At 47.4% G+C, this 26,617-nt stretch overlaps 9 protein-coding genes across 9 annotated transcripts; 5 read left to right on the plus strand and 4 right to left on the minus strand.

Annotated features, from left to right (window-relative positions):
• Positions 1 to 5,405: 5,405 nt before the first annotated feature.
• On the plus strand, positions 5,406 to 7,972 carry EV420DRAFT_1645547 (uncharacterized protein; the record flags this gene model as incomplete). The annotated part of the gene is made up of 11 exons (XM_060477790.1): positions 5,406 to 5,514; positions 5,568 to 5,725; positions 5,773 to 5,967; positions 6,019 to 6,092; positions 6,147 to 6,226; positions 6,281 to 6,441; positions 6,494 to 6,582; positions 6,632 to 6,732; positions 6,781 to 7,514; positions 7,585 to 7,781; positions 7,828 to 7,972. The coding sequence occupies 11 exons, from the start codon at positions 5,406 to 5,408 to the stop codon at positions 7,970 to 7,972; spliced, it is 2,043 nt and encodes a 680-aa protein (XP_060328354.1).
• A 439-nt stretch (positions 7,973 to 8,411) lies between these two features.
• On the minus strand, positions 8,412 to 12,116 carry EV420DRAFT_1482011 (uncharacterized protein; the record flags this gene model as incomplete). The annotated part of the gene is made up of 17 exons (XM_060469834.1): positions 8,412 to 8,515; positions 8,579 to 9,039; positions 9,502 to 9,746; positions 9,800 to 9,938; positions 10,114 to 10,221; positions 10,358 to 10,380; positions 10,561 to 10,651; positions 10,695 to 10,753; positions 10,822 to 10,854; positions 11,042 to 11,082; positions 11,155 to 11,195; positions 11,250 to 11,373; positions 11,430 to 11,542; positions 11,590 to 11,613; positions 11,740 to 11,806; positions 11,941 to 11,950; positions 12,063 to 12,116. The coding sequence occupies 17 exons, from the start codon at positions 12,114 to 12,116 to the stop codon at positions 8,412 to 8,414; spliced, it is 1,737 nt and encodes a 578-aa protein (XP_060328355.1).
• Positions 12,117 to 13,049: 933 nt separating this feature from the next.
• Positions 13,050 to 13,697, minus strand: EV420DRAFT_1645549 (uncharacterized protein; the record flags this gene model as incomplete). Its single annotated transcript, XM_060477791.1, has 2 exons — positions 13,050 to 13,352; positions 13,401 to 13,697. 2 exons carry the CDS (start codon positions 13,695 to 13,697, stop codon positions 13,050 to 13,052), a joined length of 600 nt encoding a protein of 199 aa, XP_060328356.1.
• A 247-nt stretch (positions 13,698 to 13,944) lies between these two features.
• EV420DRAFT_1697889 (uncharacterized protein) lies at positions 13,945 to 15,638 on the minus strand (the record flags this gene model as incomplete). Its single annotated transcript, XM_060479449.1, has 5 exons — positions 13,945 to 14,600; positions 14,656 to 14,816; positions 14,871 to 14,996; positions 15,050 to 15,399; positions 15,450 to 15,638. 5 exons carry the CDS (start codon positions 15,636 to 15,638, stop codon positions 13,945 to 13,947), a joined length of 1,482 nt encoding a protein of 493 aa, XP_060328357.1.
• Positions 15,639 to 16,388: 750 nt separating this feature from the next.
• On the plus strand, positions 16,389 to 17,085 carry EV420DRAFT_1482013 (uncharacterized protein; the record flags this gene model as incomplete). Its single annotated transcript, XM_060469835.1, has 4 exons — positions 16,389 to 16,455; positions 16,508 to 16,641; positions 16,675 to 16,907; positions 16,959 to 17,085. The coding sequence occupies 4 exons, from the start codon at positions 16,389 to 16,391 to the stop codon at positions 17,083 to 17,085; spliced, it is 561 nt and encodes a 186-aa protein (XP_060328358.1).
• A 939-nt stretch (positions 17,086 to 18,024) lies between these two features.
• EV420DRAFT_1482014 (uncharacterized protein) lies at positions 18,025 to 18,859 on the minus strand (the record flags this gene model as incomplete). Its single annotated transcript, XM_060469836.1, has 3 exons — positions 18,025 to 18,375; positions 18,426 to 18,629; positions 18,809 to 18,859. The coding sequence occupies 3 exons, from the start codon at positions 18,857 to 18,859 to the stop codon at positions 18,025 to 18,027; spliced, it is 606 nt and encodes a 201-aa protein (XP_060328359.1).
• Positions 18,860 to 19,517: 658 nt separating this feature from the next.
• Positions 19,518 to 20,390, plus strand: EV420DRAFT_1482015 (uncharacterized protein; the record flags this gene model as incomplete). Its single annotated transcript, XM_060469837.1, has 5 exons — positions 19,518 to 19,597; positions 19,653 to 19,715; positions 19,774 to 19,803; positions 19,873 to 19,908; positions 19,967 to 20,390. The coding sequence occupies 5 exons, from the start codon at positions 19,518 to 19,520 to the stop codon at positions 20,388 to 20,390; spliced, it is 633 nt and encodes a 210-aa protein (XP_060328360.1).
• A 155-nt stretch (positions 20,391 to 20,545) lies between these two features.
• Positions 20,546 to 22,064, plus strand: EV420DRAFT_1482016 (uncharacterized protein; the record flags this gene model as incomplete). Its single annotated transcript, XM_060469838.1, has 6 exons — positions 20,546 to 20,765; positions 20,930 to 20,986; positions 21,184 to 21,297; positions 21,339 to 21,392; positions 21,613 to 21,764; positions 21,813 to 22,064. 6 exons carry the CDS (start codon positions 20,546 to 20,548, stop codon positions 22,062 to 22,064), a joined length of 849 nt encoding a protein of 282 aa, XP_060328361.1.
• A 754-nt stretch (positions 22,065 to 22,818) lies between these two features.
• EV420DRAFT_1621640 (uncharacterized protein) lies at positions 22,819 to 26,157 on the plus strand (the record flags this gene model as incomplete). Its single annotated transcript, XM_060475719.1, has 10 exons — positions 22,819 to 23,043; positions 23,097 to 23,462; positions 23,513 to 23,694; positions 23,750 to 24,079; positions 24,134 to 24,406; positions 24,443 to 24,528; positions 24,585 to 24,948; positions 25,003 to 25,658; positions 25,707 to 25,933; positions 26,065 to 26,157. The coding sequence occupies 10 exons, from the start codon at positions 22,819 to 22,821 to the stop codon at positions 26,155 to 26,157; spliced, it is 2,802 nt and encodes a 933-aa protein (XP_060328362.1).
• Between the last annotated feature and the right edge of the window lie 460 nt (positions 26,158 to 26,617).

Here is a 26,617-nt window from a genome sequence, read left to right on the forward strand (position 1 = left end):
TTCTAGATACAATCTACATGTGATAAACGTTAGTTGGATGAAGAGACTCACTGGAGCGACGATGAACGAGCTTTTAGTTTAACGTCGGACATTGGAATGGCATCGTGCATAAATCACGTCAGTCCTTTGGTACCACTCGTGGCTGCAGAACCGTTTCCTTCAGGAAAAAATGCATGTAAAGTTAGTATTTCTGGGTAATGTTGTAATATCAAGTGTCATGCATCGCAGTGCTGAGTGCAGTCGACGTCGGGATCTTGGGTTGTCAGGCAAGGAAACGTTGTTCTTCTCCTCGGCTTTGTTTACTATGTAGTATTGTTTCTGGTGTACAGACGTAGATAGATAGGTGAACGAATAATGATGATCATCGCCTGATTGCGAGGGTTCCCTGCTATATCCGGCAGGTGAACGGTTGGAGAATTACCGCTCATCTCGACAAGGCATTTACTAATCCTTTGGATACAGCCCTGGTGCAACCACAGCTTCAACGCAGCTTGGTACCACACCCCATCGACCTCCCCAGAGTATGTGCTTTTGTGTCGCTTTCACTATTGCATGTCCTTATTCTGGCTATGACTAGGATTCAGGAATACTCGAAATGGATAGGGATGAATGGCTTCGCTGTTATCACAACGTTATTGTAACCCACAGGGACTACGACGATAAACGGGTGAGCGTTTACAAACAAGAAAAGAAGAATATTAAATGTATAACATACCTCAAGTATGACGAGGTGACCCTCTCCTCTCCCACCGGGACAGGCCAAAAGGCATCCATTCTAGTGCCGAAGCAACAGTTCTACACCGGCAGGAAGCCCGTCATACCATCCGATCTCGCCGACACTCACTGCGCCGAGCTCGGCATTCAGGGTCTCTTGGAGAAGCTCAACGCCATCCTCGGCACGTCATACACTCAGGGCACTGCGGGGGTATACTCTATTCTTGAGTACTGCATCTCGAAGAACTATGACTTTGGGGCCGCATACGCCCATCTCCGTCTGTTTTGGTACAACGAGTCCGACTTGACCACCATGATAGATGATTTACCCGAGCGCGATGTACAGCACCGAAAGATGTTGCAAGATGTATTTGTCGAAGACAGAATCATCCACTCGTATGTGCCCCCTCGGTGCATCTGGGATCTGTATAGTAATCGGGTAGTGCCCTGGTGGGCGGTTCGACAATGGCCGTGGGGGATATCGCATGCGTGGGTGGATGAAGAAGATCGTGAGGATGTGTTGACACCTGTCAACAGTTATGAATGGCTCGTGCCAATGCCTAAAGGCACCAACCTGAATTCCATCCGGATCGAGATGCTCAATCTAGGAGCAGAGTACGTGTGGCTGGATGTGCTCTGCTTGAGACAGAAAGGCGGGCTAAGGGAGGATCTGCGCGAGGAGGAGTGGAAGGTGGATGTGCCCACCATCGGAAGAGTCTATGTCGAGGCCAAGAAAGTAGTATGCTACTTGAGTGGGCTGGGACAGCCTTTGAATTCCAAGGCTGACGACTTTGAGAATGACCACTGTTGGTTCAAGCGTGCATGGACACTTCAGGAGATCATCGATCAGCAGACATTCAATCATTGGTGGGGACACTGGCGACGAAGAGTTATGCTTATGGGCGAGGTTTGGGAACCAACTGTCATCGCTGCAGAAGATACATCGTGGACTGCATGTATATGACGTGCTGTCGCAGATGCAGAAGCGGGTGTCGACGAATTCTGTGGATAAAGTTGCGGGGATGGCATACCTTCTGCTTTCAGACTCTATACCGGCATACTACGGAAAGCAGTCTGAGGAGGATGCGTGGACAGCACTGGTGGATGTGACAGTGAACTTGGTTCAGGGGGATTTGCTCTTCCTGTATCCTGAACCGGGGAACGGAAACAAGATTTGGCGACCGTCATGGAAACAGGCCATGACCAAGCCATTGCCAACCCTATTGGAAGGGCCGTTGATCGACTATCCTGACAATATCGATGATGTTGATGCGTTCTACAATGGATACGTCATTGAATCGGCATTCGTGCGAGGATTGTCTGAGGGAGACTCACAAGGGCAGGACCGACGGGGAGAGTTCATTGTCGAAGACGACACCGGAACGGAGTGTATATTCAATATTGTCGCTCGTCATCAGTACCCAATACTAGGTGGCTCATACACATTATTAGGCACCTCTATGGGTGTAGGAGTCGATGATGACCCGATATTCTGGGTAGTCGGATGGAGACTACCAGATCAGAGGCTAAAGAAGTTGTCGGTGTTCGAAATATACGAAGGCATGAACTCATTGGAGTTACGGGGCATTGCAACAAAGACTTGTACAACTTTTCTTGCCTGATGTGAGTAGATGTTCGCAGTATGTTTTGTACATAGTCCAGCCATTACAACCATCTCCAGTATTGATATTGAACAGCTTGCTTATATGGATTGCTCGTTGAAATACCAGTTTAGGTTCATACTCGGATCGGCATGATAATTTTTCATCACGGCACCTGGACCAAGACGACGTATAGCGTTCCAGTGAGTGAGATGGATGGGATGACCGCCAACGACAATGGCGGAAGGCATGGGTTATTGGTGTCGAGGCGATTGGAGTGAAGGGCTAAACAGAATGATCGGTGTTGCCGTCCGTCTAATGCCATGCTCATTCTACCCTCGAATGCCCTTCCTGCTGCTATAAGTACCGCGACCCTCAATTCATCTTGGATTGGTGCTGGCGCTCCATCAAGTGACGAGGTCCGCGTGTGGTGGGATAGAGTGGGTGAAAGTATCTTTTGAAGTGCGTGTTTACTAATGTGATTTTTGGCGGCGGGACTAATGTCATTTGCACAGGATGTTGCTCGCACGCCTACCCATCAAGTCTCTGGCATTCTACAGGTGCGATGTGTAGTAAGAGCCAAGTTGTTATATGAGCTGAACTTTAGCACCCGTCTTCAAAAAAGTGCTCTCGTCAGTGGAAGATCGCAGACCCGTCGGTATATCATTAACGTATATCACATTCTCGAGGAATAGGCGTATCATCATACCAAGAAATTGACGTTTCATTCGAGCTGGAGCGCATCATACAATTCACTTGAAGAAGGATTGACACTTCCAGACTATTTGGAGGGTGAGACGAAAACGAAGACCTTCAGATTTCTGAGACGAACAGCATGGATGATACCTGTCGTGCAGAATTCCTTTGACCTGTGGCTTCAAGAATGAGTCTGAAGGGCGGATCCTACTAACCGTGGTGCGCGTCTGCGGCGGCCTTAGCGCCGTGAAGAGCGATGAATCCGGGGGCGATAAACTTCGGTTCTCAAACAACGCCGGACCTTGAGCGCTGTATATATTGGCCTTGGCCCCTACAAGAGCAAGCAACTTGTCTATCCCTCTTACCAAGGACATGTCCTCCAACCTGAGCGTCGTAACCAAACTCCCACCAGAAATCATCGAGCAGATCATATTTTCTCTGTGGTCCCTCGACCTCACCACCACTGAACGCGTCCACCTCATTACCTCCTCCGTTCTCGTCAATCACGCATGAGCCGAACTCTTCCTTCGCGTATCCTGGCGCGATGTGTTCATACCTACGCTACCCTTCGTCACACATTTCCCCCGTTTGCTCTGTGGAGAAATAACTAGTATTACTCGGATTCTCAACTTAGATCCGGGTTTACCGAATGTCCTATGTCGGAGTATTACATTCGATACGTCGAAACAAGGATTGAAGGATCCGATGACGGAGGCACGGGGGAACTTGGGTTTGTTCTTCCTTGGGCATCGAGGGATCGTTCCGGATCTGAGGTGGATAACGTACGGGGATGGTACGGACGTGAGGAGGGTAGCCTTTAGGTGGGCAGTACCTCCGGTAGCACGAGGACAGTGCCGTGCAGAGATGGGGAAATGAGCGGTACATCTCTGATAAGAGTCTCCATTTATACAGCTGAGCGACGTCAGCAGCCTTTTACAACGGAGGAGCTATCAGGTACCACAACTTTAAACCCTTTCACGTTTCCTTGATCCAGACTAGACTATCCACAGCGGTACCTTTCCAAGGGACGCACGCGAGTCCGTTTCGAACTCAAGGTGCTCCTCAAACAGCTCATTTGAATTATAGGAAGGTCATCCTGGCGACTTCGCCGCATGAACAAGCTGCTTCCTTGACTCCGAGCGTTCCTTGGCAATGACGAGATAATTTCGAAGACGTCTTTGTGAGACAAGGGAAGACCAGAGGGGATCTGTTCCTGCCGACCGCCGAGATAGGCGGGAATGGACAAGGAGCGTCGCAGGTATCGATAACCCCTGATATTACGACAAAGTGGATGTCATCAGGGTGAAGAAGGGCGTTGGTGGAGTCAGGTTCTGCATCATGCGTGCAAATTTGGGAGCAAGGTGGCCAGAATGTAATATCCGGCGACTTGATAACTTGTTGTCGACCCCATAAGATCCTCCGGAATGTTGCGACACCTTTCTCATCCTCTGGTCCTCCACCGGTTGGGAATCATACCACTCCTAGAAAACTCCTAGGATTCAATGGGGAAACAAGTCACCTTAGGTTTCATGGTTGATGGAAAATCTGGGTGTTACTACATTTTCCCAGTTGGCAGATTACTGAAGGGTCCCACGCCAAAATGAATTCGCCGTATGGATTCCCGAACGCTGTATGGATATGATGCCGTCTGGTGTAAAGTGCGCATCAACCATGGTCTCCCCCTGCTCTTCTTACCTGGTTTGTTTTTGCAAAACTGTCGCCCTTTTTATCAACTTTGCCGACAAAGCCAAGAATCCATCTTTGGGTACAGAGACAATTCCTGAAAGTCCTCCAGAACCACTATTCATAACGTCTCGGTGTAGCGCTCATCACCAATGTTACAATGTCCTGTTATTGGTCAACTCCCTCTTTAAGCTCGTTTCCCCTTCACTGATCCTATCAAGAGAGAAAAGACGAAAATCGGGCATCGTCTGCCTTCATGTGTCCCTTTCCCCAGAAGTTCTGGACCGACGGGATGCAGCGAGCAAGTAACTGCACAGATTCGCCATCTATTACCGAAGCCCCACACCGTCAAATCCCACCAAACTAGCTAGCTCGTGGGCCACTGCACCGAGAGCGCCCCCCCGTAAAAACCATCAGACGAACTTGTCAACACCGTGCTTGGCACCGATGATCCCAATTAAATGCAGTCATGTTTAATCCACCTATGCGGTCGATTCCCCTTGTGCAACTGAAACTTACAAAATTCGGGCTACGCTCAGTATATGTTTTAATACTATGGTTTTGTGCATCGGGATCAATCAGAAGAATCGGGGACCGGCACGAAGCTGCCGTAATCACTAATCAGCCCCTTTTTGAACATACTTCCCGACCACCATCATCTCCACTGCCAACTCTCTTGCAGCAAATATGCTGATGAGACGTTCTGCAAGAATGGCAGGAGCCCCTTCCAAACGGAAGAGTCTCTCTGAGCCCGAATCCGACAGTTGGCAATCAGACGAGAACATCGAGAAGGAATACGATTTCGGTGGACGCAGCGAAGGTGCGCAATGGTCCTTCTACATTCTATGGTCCAAATGCTGAGATGAACAGTAGTGACAAAGCCTGGTTCAGCGAAACGAAGGCGAATCAGTTCGAATACGGCCGGAACGAAAAGGGCAACAAAGGTTACTCAAGGCAAACGGAAGGGAACTGGGAAGAAACAGCAAAATCTCGGCCTGTTATTAACAATGCCGCTAGATATTCTCTTCGCGGTGAGTTAAGCTACATTTACATTCTATCCATTGACCAACGTCAACAGATCTGTGGTATGCTTTCTCCGCGAGACCTCGTCAATCTATCGCGGGTTGATGCAAAATTCTGCCGCACTCTGACCGCGCATGATGCATCGTTCCTTTGGAAGGCGGTGAGGAAAGCGGAAGGGGGAATCGAGCCAGCTCGAGGAATTCCTGAATACCGATGGGTAGACCTGTTATTTGGGAAACCAGTTTGTGATGTAGGTTGCTGCTTTGTTTTGATATGCACCCATTTAACCCAAGTCTATCAGATTTGCCATATAAAGAATGCCTTTGTCGACTGGATTCTCCGACGACGTGTCTGCACGCAATGCTCGAAGGCAAAGTACGTTCATGCATTCTCGTTGGTTGCTGTATTCGAGCTTATCGTCCCCGTCAGCTTGATCGCTGCATCAAGGGTTAGAAGACGCTTCCCCGGTGTCGATGATGACATCTTGAACCTTATTCCGCTTACAACTGGTGAACCTGCAGTCTGTTCTACATGCATTTGACTAATTAAGTCTACTTACAAAGCTGGACCGGGAAGATTGTGCTCACGCAAGGGCTACTACTGGATCTCTGACATCACGGAGATCCAAGCAAAGATCAAGGAGCTGGAAGCAGACCCTGGGTTCTCCAAATATCTAGCCGTCTTTCGAATGGAGCGGAAGAAGTTGGTCGATGTCGTGACTAAAGTTTGCGCAGACTCCGTGCATAATCTCATTCATCTGATCTATTTGTTATTAGGATGCCAAACGGTGTGAAGAATGGAGTTGTGTTAATGCTCGAAGGGAAGCGGATGAGTCAGGTTGTCGGAGAGACGAGAGATTTTTTAGGTGGGTCTGCTGGGAATTGATGACTGTCGCCTGTCTAAACGCTTTCTAGGATAAAGACCCACCTTTTGGAATTGGGATATGACGAGAGGGATGTTCAGGGCATCAGACTGGAATCGTCCGTCGTGCGTGACGCTGAGCTAACATCACAGGGTATGCAGGTCCTTGTCGTTTATACCCCCTGTGCTTAACATGGTCAAGGTTGGAACAGGAGCCGTCGGGGTCTCGAAGCGGTAATCAAGAAAAACCGTGTTCAGCAAGCCAAAGCAGACCGTACTACCGCGTTATTCAGCCGTGCTGAAATTGTCAAAGGCATTCTTAACATGTACAAACAGCAATTCCTGCCTGTGGTGTGGCGCGAAGTGCCTTCATTTGCGGACGTTTGCACATTCCCTGCATTCAGGGTTGTTTTGGAGGCGCCAACAGAACTTGTCGTCACCGACGCCAGCTTTGTGGATGCTATGCAACAACTCCCAACTCTGATTGCCGACTGGAAGTGCCGAAAGGAATCCGAGCTGCGAGCCCAGGTCGCGTCTCTGAAAACCGAAGGAGTCGATCCTTTGAAGCTAGCAACGGCCGTCTTCTCCTGTGAACACCAATGTAATGCTATTATCACGAATACAGATCTTTGGCGGCACCAATGTGTTCCCTATCTTATTCGAGGACCAGGGAGCATGCATGACCAGTTCCCGGCCGCAGACGTCGATGATCTGTATAAACACATCGGAAATACAACACTCGTCTTTGATAGGACACGATCTGCCATCGCTGCCTCCTTGGTTCGACTCGCTTCTTGTGATCCCGTCACAACAACCGCAGAGGAAATGGATGATTTGAACCTTCGATTTCTTTCTACGCATGATCTTGTTGGTGAATATTGTTCGGTCTTGGGCCCCACAGTCTACGGGCCTCCCATCCTGACCTGGCGTGAATGTGTGAGTATGGTTCTCCTATCCAGATAATGCGCAGCTGACCACAATGTAATATGATGCTAAGGTACATCAGGGCAACATCAGTCCACACAGTGCAGGCACCGAGTTTGACTTTCGTCTTCTTACACCAGAGGATGAGGCCAAGAAGAAGCGGGTTTATGGAAATGCACTCGATTTTAGCGGGAGCTTAGAATTTTTTCACTGTCAGCATTGTTCTAATCATGTCGATCCCCAGTCATACGAGGATGTCTCCAAGCATGTCCAAGATGTGTGAGTAGTCCTTATCTGCTGATCTACGTTTGCTTATTTGACGTAGGCATGATGTTGTTGATCCCCAGCTGGACCGTGATCTATTCCTGGCTCCTGGCGAAATTTTACCTGTGGCACAGCGTCCGCCGTTGTCTATTGTGGAGTTTGAAGGAGAAGAAATGGACCCTTGGTCCGCTGAAGATTATTCATGATAGCACCACTGTCGTATCTGGCGGGTTACGAAAATCTGAGTCCTTAAATGTCAGAACAAATCTGAGCTGACTCTGCCCTGGTTCTTATGCTAATTTACTCTAAAAGCTAGCATCCTTCCGAGGTGCATCACATCAGTTCCAAAGCGCCATAGTGATGCGCATCTCTTCACTGATTTGGATGTATATCTACTCGTACCTTGTCCCTTATCCATTTTCTAGAGAGAAAAGTTGTTCAAAGAAGTGAGCCGGTGAGTTACCGTTGTCTCTTTATTCTGTTGCTCATCTCTGTCTTCAAGTTCTCTCCGAGTCTTTCACTATACACGTGACACCATATTTTTGGGGAGGATGTGCACTAGCTTTCACTACAGCCAATCTTTCACATGAAGTTTCTATTGGACATCATCACTCCAGTGTTTTCTGCCCTACTATCACACAGGACTCAGGCTATTACTCGCCCCGCGATGATGTACGCGGTGGGTCTTCTGACGCTCTGCTTGTGGCTGTTTGCTGTACCTAGTTCTTCTTTCAAACGTTCTTCCATGTCTGCTTTAGAACAAGAGTTACTACGCCTCTATGCTCAGCCTCTTCTCGGTCGAGATGACATACCAGCACCTACTGAACTTGTCTTGAGGTGCCCATCGACCGTCTCCGCGACTTCCTTCTGAAGCCTTATAAATGTGTCACTGGGGCCCGGGGCCATCTGTTCGACCCGGATTCCACGGATTCGAATTTTGACTACAACTCGTCTTTCCATCCTGCAGCCTTTACTACCACGCTCATAGGCCGATATTTCCCATCGATCCTGACTTCGCAAGGGACGACTTAACCGCCCAGCCTGTGTCATCGGCAAGGTCTTCCAACTTCCGAGTTGCATGTGATGGATGTATCTTGCGTCGCCACTCGCAAGAACTCTTGCTATTGCGAAGTGGCTCATATAATTGGACACAGCAAGGGCGATACAGTGTGTCTCCAATAAGTACTTGTTCTTGGTGCTGATACTGCTATATTTCAACACAGATGCCTGGCATGAATTACGGCCATTCCATCCAAAGTTGGCAGGCAAAAGCCTGAGAACGAGACTCAAAATGCCAGCTTTGCTTGCTCATTAATAGCTAAAATAACAGAGGGGCCCGGCGTGTATTTAGATCTACTTTAATGTCTTGAGCTTCAAATATCTCCAAAACATTGTTTACTTTGATGTATTTGAATTATCCGAGGGCTTTTCCGGGCTGTACTTATGCTACCACATACTTCAAGATGCATGGTACCACATCAGCTAGCCTCGACTTGACTTTCAACGGTAATAATCCCTTTTAATTGTATTCACTCCGCTTATCGCTTATGCAATGCATCGAAATACAGTCTTTTGGTCAAGTCGCGGAGCGGTACATTTCTGATAAGAGTCACCATTTCTACGACTGAGCAACGTCAGCAGCCTTTTACAGCGGAGGAGTTATCAGGTACCACAACTTTAAACCCTTTTGCGTTCCAAGTATTCTCAATCCGGACTAGACTATCCACAGCGGTACCTTTCCAAGGACACATGAATCCGCCTCGATCCCAAGGAAGGCCTTTGACGCATTAACAAGATGCCCCTTTTACTCCGGGTGATCTTGGCAATAACGAGATAATTTCGAAGGCGTCTTTGTAAGATGACTGGCGAGGGGAGACCGGAAGGCCTGCCAACCGCCGAGGATGGCGGGAATGCATCCCTTCGTGTCCATTCTGTATAAAAATCCCTATAACTATAGTGGAACGACTTTTGTAATAATCCCTATAACTATAGTAATGTCAAATTCATGTATCTGCTAGAAAGCGATGTTATACGTAGCCATGGATTTTCATGTGCAATCCATTTCTGGGTCTCTCCCAACCACGTGTCCAACCAATTCCCGCCTCGAGTTCGCTGCTCTTGCACTCTCCCATGTCGTTCAGCGTGATGAGCTCCAGTCCTCCCGACGCCTGCCTAGTTTAGGCATAAATTATTGAGATCTGCCTACGCAATCGAGATCTGATCCATCGACCAGATCTCAAGACTGCATCATTCACTAATGACCAGATCTCAGGACTGCGTCACTCACCGATGAGGGGTGGATCGTCAGGCACAAGGTCGTCGTCGCTGAGCATACTCACCCCCCTACCTGGTATACTGTCGAATGCGATTTTTTCCCTCAGCAATCCCATACGCCCATCCGGGATGTTGAAACATGTCTCGCAATTCTTGGGACCCATATTTCACTCCAGAGGAACTGAACGCACTTGCGAAGAGCTCATAAGCCATGATACGGTGTCACAAGCGTGCTCGATGCCCCGATGCATCTACCGTATCTCACCCGCATTGCATTCTAGACCCGTAGGTCATTTGGCGGCATTCCTATGAAATACGTATCCGCTTGGATGACCCAGTCCTATGGATACGTATTGGAATCTTGGTATCGAATACGTATCGTCGTGTGTCCATCCGATACGTATCGTTGAATCATCCAAGGGTTACGTAGCTGATATCTATCCTTTGTTCCACCCGTTTCCTTCGCAGGTCACTGCGAGATACCGGAAATTTCCGCAGTAGGAACTCGCTTGTATCTCACTGAATTTTTCCAGAATTCAGTGAGAATTTTTGGAGGCCACTCTGACGTGTAGTGAGTAGAGAACAATGTAATTACCATGTAGCTACATATGCTAAATAAGGACAAATGATGTAAGCATCAATAAAGTCACGCACACCACACAAGCGCCCTTTTCCTCAACCCCAGTCACCACTGACAATCTCTCGACGAAAATCTATCAAGTAAGTCTTTTTTTTCAGGTTCAGGCTATATTTGCTTACCGGGACTCAATAGCAAACTCACTACAATGTCGTTCAAAGCGAAAATCAAGAAAAGCTGGCAGTAAGTCGTCTGAACACAGCAAACGCAAACGGAGACTTACGACGGGGCGTAGGAGCGTCGTTACGACGACGAAGAGGATTTATTATAAGTTCAGATACGAAAGAAGTGCGTATTCCCCTTGCTCCCCCGGAAGCGTACTGACTTCCGTTAGACGTCACCCGGGAATGGGACGCTCGCACACCCTACCAAATCTTTCGTAACGAAAGAGGAAGGGCCATGTATCTTGAATCGGATTCCGAGGCAGAATCAGACACTGACGTTGATGAGTAGGAGGAGGACGGATTGACTCCTCACCTTGTAGGGCGACGAGCTCCATTCGCACGGGGAAACCTTGTCTGAAATGCGTCAATCTGTCATGTTTGTAAACTTTGTAACCCAAGACAACATACAATTTTTTTGATAATTTTTCTGATTTTTTTGGGGGCGAAACGGTCGCTTCGCAATGTGTCACGATGCTAGGCGCTAAAGCCCAAAAAGAAACGTGACAGTGGGTGCCGCCACCATCAGTGCCAACTACCATAATGAGGCTCAGTCGGGATCTGACAAAAAAAAAAAAGCTCACCATGTACTGGGCCGTGCCGAGATGCCGAGGTTTTTCAGTATTCCGGCATCTCGGATATTTCCGGAGAAAATCAGAAAATTCCCAAAAAATCCAGAAAAATCATGATGGGTATGCCGTGTCCTGATAAAGATTTGAGTCATTGTTTCTATAGGAACAAAAGAACTAACCGAGTGGAGAACGTCGCCTGAGGCCTGCATTTTCACACAACTTGGCCAGTCTTGTAACTGCATCATCAGGAACACTTCGTGTTATGTCACAGTGTATCTCTGGTGGTGATTTTATGACAGTAAACAACACTGCAGAGAAACAAGACTTACCATTGGCAAAAGTTGTTAGGCGCTTTGATCGTTACTGGTCCTAGTTCATCTCGTACAGGCCAAGTTTCTATCCAGAGAGCAACGGTGAGCAAATCACGAATAAGCAACACAGGTCGTCAGGCTTCCGGCTGGTTCTGGCATGCAAAAACATACAGGCATGAATGATAACAACCATTGTATAGTTTGGAATGACCTTCAAACCTGGGCAACTCTACAGCACTGGTGCAAGCATACAAGAGCAAGTGAGATCAGAACCACCAGATAGAACGTGCACTGAGGGTAAGAGTTATAAGAAGGTGACGTGGCATCGTCAAGGCACTCACGAGGGAGACAGCATCCATCACCTCGGTATCGAAATCATGAATAAGAACAGCCATACTCAATAGCGAGTGTCAGGGTTGACTTCGATATATAGTCTGCCAGTCTTGATTGCCATAGAGCAGTTGCTTGTGTAAACGATGGCATGCCAGGGTGTCATGGTGACTGTAATGGGTACGAGAGGTGTGAGGAGAAGATGGAAGCTTAAGATATTAAAGATGACATATTTCAGCTAATGGTTCTCAACATTCAATGAGGACTCACGAAGGAGACAGTGCAGCTGAGCCATTTTCGAGACTGTACTGACTGAAAGCACTGATACTACACATATGAGGAATGGTATGGATGCAGGCAAAGCGGGAGGATGTTCAAGAAAGGTGACTGGGAATGAAAATACGATTGCGTAGCAAATGGGACTTGAGAGGCAATGAAAGTGTGGTTGCAGGCAGACGTGTAACTGTGACGATTGTGACTGCCACCGCAGAGGTTACATAAATAACTAAGTAAGGAGCTGGCTGGCACACTGCTTTTTTTCAGCCAAACAGAAGCACAATAGGGACATACCCATAACCCACCAAGGTAGCGGGAATCTGATTAGTGTCCATATGACGAGTCCGACCCAGGCCTTAAGAGTGCAAACTCTCGATAAAACACAAAAACAGGTATAATGTTCAAGATCTGACTATTTACACTACATTAGCTATGAGACTAGATAATTTTTGGATGAAGTACTTGTCAAGATATGCTGCGCGGGAGTAACTTCTTGCCACGCAGGTAGGAAAAAGATACAAGTTATGTACGATGAGAGATACGGTGCAGATACAGATGCAGAAACTAGCATCACCAAGAAGGGGTATAGAAAGTTAGGAATGATAGTAACGGACCTGACATTTATGTCCTCTTGCACTTGAGACTTGTGTTGTGGTCGCTGTTGTTGCCTCGCTTGACATTTTTCGAAGTGATGATAGTGTCGATGGCCTTCATTACGTCTATCACCATTCGAGACCAAAGATCCGACTCTCAGCATAAATGACCATACCAGTACAATCCAAAGACCACTGGTGACAAGGCCCTGCCGTCCTCCCCTGCAAATAGTTGTTATTGGTTTCGAATAATCGGGTCTCGGTAGTCCATCTGTCGAACGTCTCCAAGTTGGATTGATCTGGTTCCACCAGTCCACCTATCTCTGCCATGTAAACAGAGGAATCAGAGATGATAGGACCTGCCTCAAAAGAACGGGCGCCATCGAGCCACAGAGCAAGTGCATGGGGATGTAGTTTTGTAGGCAATTTGCCCTATGAATTATCAGCAATCATCATACCTTTGAATGAGAAAATACGTACCATCAAAGCTGAGTCTTCCCAGATACCTAACTCCAGTTCACGCCACTTCTCCAGAAGGCTCAGCCACGATGGACCAAGAGACTCATCATGCATTCCCTCAAAGCTGTCGTTCAGCCACTGCGGTGGACCATGCTCCTTTTCAGCACCACAGAGAATCACCACCTCTTTAGGAGCAGGGCGTTTGTGCCTGCCTCGATTGGCGGGTAACATTCGTGATGTCGGGAAGGGGATGACGAGGTACAGCATCGGTGCCTGCTGATGCATCGGATGTGGCAGATGTGGTTGCTGTAATGACATCGGCAATATTTTCCAAAGCATCAGACGTCGTGACAGTAGTGTTCATAGGAGCGTCGTTGTTCGATTCTGAGCTAACGGGTATTGAGGTGGTGCTGACAACAGAGATGGTGGAGTTCACAGGAGCACCTGAGGGCTGATTCTTCAACAGGCTTTGCGGCAGAGGTGCTGATGGCAGCACCGTGACTAGATGGCCTACTCAACTCAGCAGTTGCCGCTAAGGACTAGTGACACTCCACCAGGTCCTGGGTTAGAAACGTCCCAAGAAATGCTTTCTGAGGCTGGGGTTCTGCTCAGGTAACAATGCTTCCAGCCATGACTTCATATCGAATGTGGCACTGAAACTTGAATCCGATGGAGGCAGATCTATGGATATGCCGTAGAGGCCGGGAAGACCAGAAATCGCTGACGAGAGATCAGGTTCAGCCATAACAACATCATCTGCGGAGCCAGTTGGAACAGGATTCGACCATGAAAATATATTCTGGTAAGACGCGTCATCGTACATCATCCCTCCAGAAAATGATGGAGGCTCGTCAGCACCTCCAGAGATGTTTGTGCTGACATTGAAACTCGTTTGTGGAAAAGGAGTCGAAGAATCCAGCGAAGATACATGTTGAGCAGCAGGGAGAGCTGTCGATAGTGCCAATACTGACTGTAAGGAATTGTGTTCCTGGGTTACGGGAGCTGAAACTGATGGCGATGTCAAGGATGGGGAGATGGGAGCAGGTTCGGGATCAGGAGTGGTATCCATGTTATCCGCAATATCCGACTGAGATGAGACGGTATTAGCCGATGATGAGAGGATTGGAGTAGAAACACCAGCCATCTCGGCATCGCTTTCCGGGTCTAGACTGTCGATCATGGCGGTTATCTCTTCCTGAGTAACCGTACTAGCCTTATTCCCTGCATAGCACCAGCCAGTAAGTAGATGGTCAAACAAGAACGTGACATGGCTTACGGACGACATTCTTCATATGATACATGAACGGTACACCATAATATTCAGCAAAATTCTGCCGCTCGCCTGGTGTGGTCCCAGGAATGTATCCAGATGCGGCTGCTTCATTGAAATACTTCATGAAATCCTTTCCATCAGGCAATTCACATCCGAAATTATATCTGGAGGTTACATGGTTCATATAAGGTATGTGAAGTAGTTTGAATAGCACTTACCCGGTAGTCCTAACTTTTCCTGTTCGAGGGTCTTCTCCTCCTGCAATGATCACAACGCCCCAACCAATCCACTTATGCAACTGCTCGAATATGCTCTTAAACTCAGATGGAAGAGAGTTGATGATTCTGTGAAAAGAGTCTGTCAGAAAGACGCTCTCAATGTGAAGTAAGAGACTTACGCTGTTTTTTCTTCATCCATTAATTTTGGTGCATCCAAGGTATCATTCCTCCAGGCTACAACTGATTCTTTCTCCTTCTCGACATCTTCAGCGATCTCCTCTTTTATCTCGTCTGTCTCCTTCTTCCAAATCCGGGCTGTCATTTCCTGGATCAGTCGCAAGTCATTCGGTGGGAGCCCGCGTTTCTTCGCCTCGACAATGGTGTGGGGCATAACTCTCTTGTTATAATATTTGCGAGAGTATACATGTATAGCCCATGGTAAACGCCCCTGGCTGAGCTTGAGCTTGAGCGACGATGGCTTTGCCTTGTGGCGACCAATCTTGTGATTGCAGAACCAACGATCAAGTTGCTGCAGATGCGTCGTTAGTAATGCGACAAGATGACAAGCTCATGACTCACCCCTTCGCGTTTTTTCGTCGCTATTTCCAAGACACGACGAACTACCGTGGCTGCTGGGAACTCTTTTTCGTCAACCCGTTCACAATCGTCGAGGCAATGGTTGGGTCCAAGGTCGAGAAAGCCTCCAATCATTTTTGGGTAGCATGCATTGGCTGGAGAATCTTTGATGCCAAAAAGGCGAGTAGGCATCAGGTGAAGAATGTCGCAATACAGAAAATACCGTTCGTGCGTCTCCGGGTATCGTCGGGCCCATCTCCCGTGGAGTGCGTCCTTGAAATCACCCAACTTACCCCTAGCAGGTGTGCTCCTGGCACTCAGGCCGTAAACCCATCAGCATCCTGGTTTGTTCGGGGTTAGTCCATCGGTTCTTCTCCGACCAAGACTCGCCCTCGGAGGTCCCAAGAAGGTCACTAGAACAAGCGACAGGATTATCCGTTGCCATGCTCGCCTCTGGGACTGCGCGAGATGCCTTCTTCACGCCCATCACCTACTCGTCCATTTAAACTCTAAATATCCTGAGGAGCAGAACACTCACCGGTATGTCGTCTCAATGATTGTATGGTGTTTTAAATCGGGATAGTTCAGGAACCGTCTATGAATGAAGTCGTCTGGTATGTCAGACGAAGATAAAATCAGATGAAGCCAGACGAGGACAGATGAGTAGGACAGACGAGGAGGACAGACGAGGAGGACAGATGAGGAGGACGTACCCACATTGCTGTCGATATTTGGTATAGGATAGGATAGAAAACCGATGCACAGGTAGGGTTCTGCGTTATAAATACCATTTTGGACATAGAAATACTAATGATACGTATAACAGACACTCCGATAGGATATGTATAAGTCGATACTCTAGGTATAAAGGCCCTGTGGCTCGCATCAATTATTCCCCACCCCAGTTCACCGTCTAACACAACAGAGCGATCAGATGCAACCATGACTCAACTCAATATCGAGCAACTTTCTGCTATTCTCGCCGCTCTAGGCCTTTCTCCAAACGACGGTCTGCCATTTTTCAGTAATGTTGATTATATCCTTTGTTGATTTTTTTCTAGGCGCTGCCATCCGTGATGGCCATGGAAATGCTTCTGCAGAATCCATTCAGGGCCCGTTGCACAGTTTCTACTGTTACAACTGTTCATTCCCAAACGTCATTCCCGTGAACGCTATTCCCACCCTTACAGCAGTTGTGAACTGAAATCTATCCCCCACGACTGCAAAGCCAGAGAAGGCCCCCGCCGCCGCTACTCCTCCAGCTCCAGCTTCAACTCCTAGCTCTGCTCCAGCTGTTCCCAACGTCCCATCCACCGTTCCCCAATCTACTACCAACCAAGGTCCCTCTTCCACCCCAGTTGCAGGCCCTTCCATTCCTTCTGCCACCGCCACCACCACTGGCCCTGACGGGCCTTGGTATACAGTCTCCAAGGGTCGCGCTGTGGGAGTGTTTAAAGGGTGGTATGTTTTCTCGATTCATCGACTTACAATTACCTCACCCTTTTTTCCCAGGGCGAACGTTACGCCTCTCGTCACTGGAGTCGGCCGTTCCTGTTACTTCCGACATCCCACCCAAGCCGCTGCCCAAGCCGCCTTCAATGAGGCTGTTGTCGGTGGATCAGTGGAAGTACTTCGGTAAGCAGCAGAACGCAGCATGTTCTTAAAATTTCTTGGACTTTTCCTATCCTTCTCTCTATCGTCACCGCTCTTTCTTGGTTGTTTGCTTGCTATTTACGAAGTCGCTCTTTTGATCACACCCTCATTTTATTTCTTCTTCTGCATACAATTTATTTATGATTCTCGTACATATTTTTTAACTTGTTACGTATGTTTCGCCATGTGTTTCATACGTTCATACCCTTTCAAATGACATCGTGTTGTTGAACCATTCTCCGAGTTTGTTCCTAGCAAGAAACCCCAGCTGGAAGGCTTTAAAGATCATCTTAGCTTCGCATGATATGGTATAATTGTCTGACAACGGAACTCGGCTGTTCCTGACCGCTATGGTTTCCATTTACCAAAACCACTTTTGTGCCTCGTCGTGTTGCTTCAGGTCTCACGAAAATCAAGCCATCTAACTGCTTATTGCTGAAATCTGATTGCTTCGTGCCTAATTCTCCTCTATTCTTTAGGCAGATATGGATGCCACAGGTAGGTATGCTCTCGGTATCTTTGCCGTCAATCTTACGACATGTTGGCTAGGCATCTTCTACATATCGTCTGATGCTGCATGGCAATTTTACGGCACTTTGGATAGGTATCTTCTATGTATCGTCTGACACTGCATGGCAACTTTACGACACTTTGGATAGGATAGGTATCAGACTACATGGAAATCTTACGACACATCTTCGGATAGGTATCTACTAGGTGTACATACTTTAAGGTCTTCTTGAGTCTCGATTCTCTCCTTCCACTTGCAGAGACGGCTTGTATATACTCTCCGTTGTATAATGTATACCTGATGCACCAGCAGGGTATTCGTTTACAGTATTGTAATTGAATGGTCTTTCCTGGATAAAACGGTAATAGCAGCGACACACAGGATATTTGGTGTGAAATGAATTGACTAGTAACGCTACATGGAACGATCCCTTTTCGACTTGACATAAACATCCCTAGCCCATGCTTCAATGGCCATATGACATGCTTCCTCTTTCTCTTTCTCAAGCTTGGCCAAGAGACTAACCCGCTCTTGATCCATACCATCAGCGACTAGACCTCTCCAGTACCCATTTCCGACATCTGTACTTGGAACACTGGTAGATTCAGTGGACTGAGTGGACTTATTTGCGTTCTTGTTGTCTGAGACCGGGTCCGGTGAGTCTTGAGGTATGAAAAGGGTTGCGTATAGATGCCGGTCGAGATAATGGTATGCTTCCTCGGTGGTGAGGCCGTTTCCATGAGAGTCCATCCATGCTTCAAGTTGCTGCAAAGAATATTAACCCTCAGTGCACCAGAGGTAAGGGAATAACAAACCTTCTTCAAGGAATACATGCTCCACCTATATAAAGCAGTGCCGTACAACCGCTCGTCGAGCACAGAGCCTGGGTAGCATAGGATGTAACGCTGCAGGAAGTCATCCCACCATGCCTCTACGTTTTCATTGAAGATGGCTTGAAGATAATCCCCGATATTTCTCAGTAAGAAATCGCGACGATAGTTTTCGACACGATGGGCGATCTACAACATCGTATCAGGATGCCGAGCTGTCTCTTGGAGGGTGATGAACTCGACGTACAAACAGCTGTTTCCTTCATTCTTGAAGACGAATACTATCACTTTCGAGGTAGGTTGGTCGCTGCAAGGGACCAAGGATAAATCAGATGGTTAACTGATCGTGAAACATGAGGTGTACTCACAGCTTCTGTGCTGAATAGCAGGCCTTCACCTGAGAATGCGCTAGCGGCCATTGAGATCCAAAAGGAAAACAAAGCCACTTCTGGCCTCACCTTTAAGTATGCCCATAGGCACGTGAGAACACGTCACACCGGAGAGACTCCCAGTGAATCTGATACTACGCCAACCGAAGCAATTTGGCGAAGTCGCAGTTGTGGGGTATGGCGGCAACTTGAGTAGCCATAATGAAAGACGATCATAATAGTAAGAAGCGATCTCGCTATGCGGTACTTGTAACATCGGGTCCTCGGGAATGGGTGTCGATGACTTGTGGGTGAAACTGTAATACAGGAGAAATCGATGGTTTTGAGTCGTTGTATTGGAACGATGGTACTTCATACTGGTCAAGTAGCTTGGGTGTGGTATGCATGTGTTCCTCCGTTTTAATGAAGAGATTTGGAGGTGCCAGTAAGGGACGTATCTAAACGAGGTCTGCGTGTTGGCCTAAGAGTGACCAGTTGTAACCGCCAGGGTGCTGTGTTCCTCAAGGTGCGAGATAATAGATTTGCTATGCATTACAATTCCTCGAAAGGACATTAGAGGATGCCAGACATAGGAGAAGTGACCGAACAGAGGATAGACGCTATTTTGGTGAGACGATCAGACGAAAGTTCCAAAATGGATAAATATGATCCAAAGGCTTCAGATGTCCTTTCACTCTGACTGCTCCACATGCCCCGCCCGCAAAAATACAAAACGCAAGAAGAACGTCTGCAGGCCACAAAAGACAAGAGCAAACGTTATTATGAAAAGTGAGTGGTCGCAAGTTGATGATACTGCGACAACAGTTAAATGCGCCTTCTGCAGGCATAAGCAAGATATCTCTAAATGGCGCAAGAATGCTTATCATGTAAAACATAATAACCAACGGTATGTAATGGCTAGCTTATGAGGCGTAGCGGATGCTACACTAACATCGTTATTATAGCATTGAATACCCAAACTCGACGCAGGCTAAGTCCGTATCCTGATCAAACAAGCAGCCAGGTCTATGGAGTGCTGTAAAATCCCCCACTCGCCTCAAAAGTGTGCAAAACACTAACTGGTATGAGATCTCGCCCATGTAAGTGCATGTAAATATCATGATATTTTTCCGCTGCTAAGTGCGACACTATTTTAAGTGCAGTAACGGTACCGATCCCACCTCCATGTCTCCATCCCTTCCCAAAGCTTAGTGCGGAGAGCAGAGCAATTCTGCAGGAGTTCGAAGATTTTATTGGCGGAAAGACGCCTTCAGACTATGTCGAGTACCTTCTTGGGCAATACTTCAAGGATAAATCTCGATGTCAAGGGCAGATAGCGGTCTTTGTCGAGCCTCTAGACAGTCTCTATCACATGCGAAAGTCATACGACTCCATCACAGCTCAGGCGTTGCAGGCGGATGGTCACAGCGACCGCCAGAAAGAGCTGGAGAAGTTAGGTAGCCCAATGGTGAAGCTCATTTTCTGGCTAGAGGATATATGGCACGTGGCTGTTGATGGACCTTATCATTTGTGTATCTCTGACAATACATGGAGGCTAGCATGGCAGAAGCAGTCCAAGTAGATAGAATAATAAACACTTGAAAGTTTTATATGCCTACAAACGTACATGTGTCAAAGCTTCAAAAAAGCAAGATCACTTCTGTTGTATTTATCCCTAAGTCCCCTGGGGCTGATCATCGCCTCACACAATATCTCTTCTAGCCAGCCTACTAACACATGAACAGGGCGCAGAACTTCTTGCAAATAATGCATTTCTCGACCTACGCCGGCAGAATTGAGAATGACATGCTCGTGATCAAGAATATCCTGTTCAAGTGTCGATATTTCCAAGACCGCATCGTCGAGGAGACTGTGGTAGCCTTTTGGATGTTCATGGGTTATTGTTTGCAGATACTGCTGGCATGCGTTGTCGGCATAACCTCGTGGATTCCGCAGGGTGAGTATCGCAAATCTGGCAGAGATACGGTGGAGCTGAGAAATAGCGTTGGCCAGTGGTGAGCATCGTCTGAAAATGTATCCACATAAGCACGATACTGATGAGAAAGATATACATACTCCTCATGGGAACATCCACTACTGACTTCGACCTCGACAATGCAGGTAGCTTGATGGATGAGTGGCTCCAGTCTATCAGCATGGTCAGAACTAACATCAGACGTAAATACATGGTCATTTTCGCACCTGCCCCCATGCCTTTGAGCCTTCTTTTTCTTATACATATCTCGCCTATGTTGGTTGATCACATTCCGATTTCTAGACTATACCTGTGATCAATGCAGCAAGGTGTGGGAAACAAACGTACTTTGCATAACTGCGGCGACTACTTGCATTATGGGCCGCTCTGCGCTCTTCAGTGGTGACATCGTTGTGCACGGTAACCATCTCTGTTGAGGTCGGGAGAAAGTTTGGACAAATGCGAGAAGCGGCAAAATTGTTGATCCGAGTGGCGGAGTCTGGTCCTGGTCCTGGTATACGTATCGTAAAGGAGAAACGCTGATACGAATCATAGGAAACATGCCTCGGATACGAATCATAGGAAACATGCCGATACGTATCATAGGAAGTGCGTTGATACCTGCTACATCTATAAGAAGCCCTGCAAATCTTGATAAGGGAGCAGATGACCTGCGGACAAAACATCAGACAAACTTTGCCCTCGCACACAAAATGTATCTCTCCCTTCCGTTTCTTTAACTTTGATCATAGCTGACATAAACCTAGGCCCACGATTACCAAAGAAGAATGAGACTTTCTCTGACCCTATCTTACCGAGTATCGCAAAGTGAAAGCCAAAGCCCGCACCCACCCCGGTGACTACGCTCGATTCCAAAATTATCTGTGGATGGTTTGGAAAGATCGATTCCGGGCTAAGCTACAGCCACCAGATTCGATGGACAAGGAGGCTTCCAAGTACTGGATCAAGTGTCGGCAGAGGGTGAGATCTTTACTTCGCTTCTGGACTTGCCTTACATTCATGCTGCAGGACCTCTGCAAAATCATTCGTACCCTTGAATTATGGAATCCGTTTTATGTTGAAGGCGAGAAGACTAGATTAAAGACCCAGAGTATGAAGCTGAAGGTCATGAAAATGCATCGAGATGGGCATGTTGGAGACGTGGAGAGGAAGGATGCAGAGGAGGGAAAACAGTCATCGGCGGACCAGATTCGAAGGAGTGGAAGGGCTCCAAAGCCACGCAGGCTCGCGGACAATAGCATTGAATTGGAGGAGTCTTAATTAGTCTTGTTGAAGTTGTTCTGCATTGGCATCAAGGCACGTGTTACATGATGTCATCTAAAATAGACTTTTTTGTCTTACTCTGAGCGCTCGTCTGATTCGACTCACTGCTTTTTGCAATTACTCTCTCCGCTCACCACAATAACTAATATCCCATCACACACTCCGTGAAGGATGATATTCCTGGCTCTCATGGACCCTGAGCATATTGCCTTGATCCACGGTAAAGTTTATCTCGCAATTGGCCATGCCATTGGTATAAAGGCAGGAAGTGATTGTTGTGCTTTAGTATTCTTCAGTTCACTCCCGAAACAAAATGGCCAGGCACTTTAATTCTCGCAAGAAAGGCGGCCGTGCTGTTATGGATTTATATGATGAGGCTGATGATGATCACACCATTCAAATTGCCACCCGCCCCCCTATGCAGGATTTTCATTTCCACACAGACTACTCCGTACCATCAGCATCAACATCTTTGACGCGATATAGTAGCCAAAGTGCTCAGACTACTATTACAGCTCTCCCTGCAGGACCCAGTCTTGATAATCCATCTAATATCGACACTCTTTCATCTATACTTCCATATCCACAGCACTTAACACACGACACATTGATAGCATCCCAAATGTCTGGAATGTCCTTCTTGGATCCAGATTATGTTGCACCGGCAGAGGTTGTGGGTGGGGAGGAATCAACACATTACGATCGACCATTGGGGGTGAATAGTCTTCTCCTTTTGCTACTCTTCCTATTGATGAGATTGCAGGATCACCCTCTCTTAGTGTGGAAGTCCGAACGCGGTGTCTTTCTCGATGATATTCTGCAGTTAGAGGTGCCTGCATCCGGTACTCACGAAGAATGCGATAAATGTGGCCTGAATCAAGCCAGATTACGTTGTCTCACATGTATCGACACTAGGATGTTATGCAAGACCTGTATTATTGAAATACACCAAGGTATGCCACTGCACAAGATAGAGGTACGGCGTGTTTTTCTTCTTTTTCCTTTAACCTTCTAAGACGCGAGTGGCAGGAATGGAACGGCTCTTATTTTGAGAAAACGTCACTGGGTGCTCTTGGTCTGGTTATCCAGCTCGGTCATCAACTAGGGCACATGTGTACTCTTCCTGCCGTCGTCAAGCCATTCATTATCATTGACGTTGATGGAATACATACAGTGCAGATGGGATTCTGTAACTGCATGCGAGCTGTTGAGCGATACCGTCAGCTCCTTCAAAGTCGTTTATGGCCTGCAACAACCATTTATCCTCGGACTGCCGCAACCTTCCGTGTCCTTAATCTGTTTCAAGTACTGTCATTCATGTCCAAGGTGTCTGGCTATGAATTCTATCACACCCTCACACGTCTGTCAGATAATACAGGCATGCATCCTCCCCCTGTAAGAAATCATTGAAAAATAGTACTGTTTTTAACTGATGGATCGTACAGGATCGATATGAGTCTTTTCTACGAATTGTGCGTGAATGGCGGCACTTACGGGCCATGAAGCGCTTTGGCCGAGGTCACGAGCCTGGGGGTATCGAAGCAACTCAGCCCGGAGAGCTAACGCTGCGTTGTCCAGCATGTCCCCATCCTCACGTTAATTTGCCCAACGGATGGGCCAATGATATGTTAGTAAGAGTCGATTAAATCAGTGCTGCCATCTTACGAAATAATCTAATGCAGGGAAAAACGATGGATATATCGCTTATTCCTTGCGATTGATGCCAATTTCCACCTTCGGCGCTTGAATGTATCGAATGAAGACAGTGATCCCAGCCTCAACCTCAGATACGCTTATTTTGTGGACGAGGCAAAATTCAGGTTGCATCTGGAGGCCTATGGCAATGTTATTCCAGTAGAGGAGAAGAGTACATGCAATAATCATGACGCCGTGAAGCTCGCGAACAGTCGAGGTGGTCAAGGTGCTGCGGCGACGGGTGTAGGTGCCGTGGTTTGCAGTCGCCATGATATGAAGCGTCCGTTATCCGTGGGGGATCTACAAAAGGGAGAGAGGTGAGCCAATGTTTATTGTCATGGGCTTGACATGATGAACATTGAATAATACAGATACATTAACATGGACTATTTTGTTCTTTCAACGCTTTCGTGCGACACTCCTCCTACATTGGTCATCTCCTACGACATAGCCTGTCAATGGCACAAAAACTTTTTTGCTCGAATTGAACAATATCCTCCTGAGCTCAGACCGCACCAACTTGAACGAAACATCCTTTACCTTGTTCCAAAGTTTCATTTACCTGTGCATATCCTAAAATGTCGTAACAACTTCTCTTTCAACTTCTCGGCCAAAGTTGGAAGAACTGACGGTGAGGCACCAGAGTGAGGCTGGGCCGCTACAAACGCTCTCGCTAATAGTACAAAGGAGATGGGGCCAGGTTCTCGCTGGGATACTTTGGATGATCACTTCGGGGATTATAATTGGCGAAAGATCATTATTATGGGTGAGGTTTTTTTCCCTAAGAAGCCGCAATACAGAAGGTCTGAAACCTATGCATAGCTCAAACTATCTGCGAGAGATTTAAGGATGCGTTCAGTGCACGTGCACAACATGTGGCTGAGTTCATCAGCTACGAAGATGCTTTACACCGGGAGCATTCGACAGTGATTGATGAATGGAGAAAAATGGTTCTTCTCTGGGAAAGCGACCGTAGTCACCCAAATCCCTTTGCTCCGACGTTGCGCCATACGTCCCTAAATCTCAGAGTCGCTAATTGCATTTACAAATCATCAACAGCTGTAACCGAAAACGCCGTGCGCTTAGAGTTGGCTCAGGAAGAAAAAAAGGAAGCGAGCATAGAAATATGTCATGATGTAAGTCCGAGCGAGTTTATCGCTCAGGGTCTGCAGTTAGAAGAGGCGCAGTATGTGGTTTCCTGGATTGCTTGTCTCGTTATTTGCTAAGTATTTGTCTTTAGAGTAAGGCTCACCGACGACATCAAAGAACTTGGTACACATTCAACGGACCTCCAGCGGACAAGGGTTCAACAACAGTCAAATCGTATTTCCCGTAAAATCGAGGCTTGGATTGAAGTACAGAAGGTATACATGCCCAAGACCAGCCTACTTCGCACCCAGGATGATGACCGACACCCTCCCGGCACTGAGATTCATGCGACAAAAATTCCTCTGTATCTTCCCTCAGCAGCACTTCGACTCGGAGCCATCAAAATAAAGAATTCGGTTGTCGAGGATGAACACCGGCTCCGGCTTGCTCAGGCTCATGATACTTTGGCAACGCTTCGCGACCATCTACTGTTGAAGTCATATCTTGTAATATGGCGGCAGCGATTTTCACGAGGTCAATGGTACGGCACTAAAGCAAATACCTTGATGCACAGAGTGGAAAAGAAAATAGATGCTGATGCGACCCGCTATCGACATATTTACGTGGCGTTGGACACGCTGTCGAGCAGGTTGGGACGACACAAATGGAAAGCGAGCCTCTCACCTCTGAAGGTGGAGGATATTCGTGGACTAGACAATTACAATGAGTCGCTCTCGGAGGGACAGCGCTCATTGTCTTGGATCTGGAAGACTCGGTTGCAAGGTGGAAAGGAAGGATTACAAGAAGGTAAGACAGCTCCATGGTGTTGGATTGCAGCTAATATCGTTTATGAAGCATTGCGTATCGAATGGTGCAAGTCCCGTGCTCGTGCACAGCATTGGCAGGAGGAGTGTGTGCTTCTGACTGAGGAAATGCGTCGTGTGCAGGTGACATTCCAGTACTACGCAAACATGTGGAAGGACCGAGAGAGTAAAGTGGACTCACCAGGGGCATGGGCATATGCCCTAAAACAGGTGGCTCTGTGGCGTGAACTTGAAGAAAATGCATGCGAGCAGTGGGATGTCCTCATGGCAGGCTTACCACAGGCATCGTCAGAAGCTTTGGATCCGGAAATTGATCTCGACTCGCGTCCGTGTCACACCTCTTAAGTCTGATCGTTGGCATGCATTTACATTCTATTGGTTTTTCTTAGGTATTATTAGACCTCTATGACTATCACGATGTCGACGAATATATCACTGTTTCTAGTCGAATACATGGGCAATCGCATCATACTGCTGGGTGACCATTTCCTCAAGATAATCTAACTTTTTCAGACCCATCTCTTGTGTCCAACCTGGCGGCATAAGCCCATTCTCGATCCATCTAAACCTGAGCCCCATGATGTATAACGTGAAGATCTCCTGAAATTCAGCGCATTAGTAGAGAAAACGTGATGATGAGGAAGAAACGTACAATCTTGCATTGCTCCTCATTTGACCTGTTTTCAGGAGGCCACTTCTCGAACCACTGAGAGTACAGTGCTACAAAGAATATACCGACCCGATTGGCGATTACAGCAAGCTCCAAAGAGGGGCCTCGATCCTCGAGCCAGGTGCGTTGCTCGTCAGAATAGTCGAGGCGAATGGCATATCGATGCAGCCCAGGAATAGGAAGTACCCCAATAATTGCACTGTGAAAGTAGAGGTAAGCAAAATATGAAGATGCAAGCAGAATGAAGAAGTTTACCCATCCAAGTTTCCTAT

Source organism: Desarmillaria tabescens, assembly GCF_030435595.1.
Source record: "Desarmillaria tabescens strain CCBAS 213 chromosome Unknown EV420scaffold_29, whole genome shotgun sequence".
In the NCBI taxonomy this organism is placed as follows: Eukaryota; Fungi; Basidiomycota; class Agaricomycetes; order Agaricales; family Physalacriaceae; genus Desarmillaria; species Desarmillaria tabescens.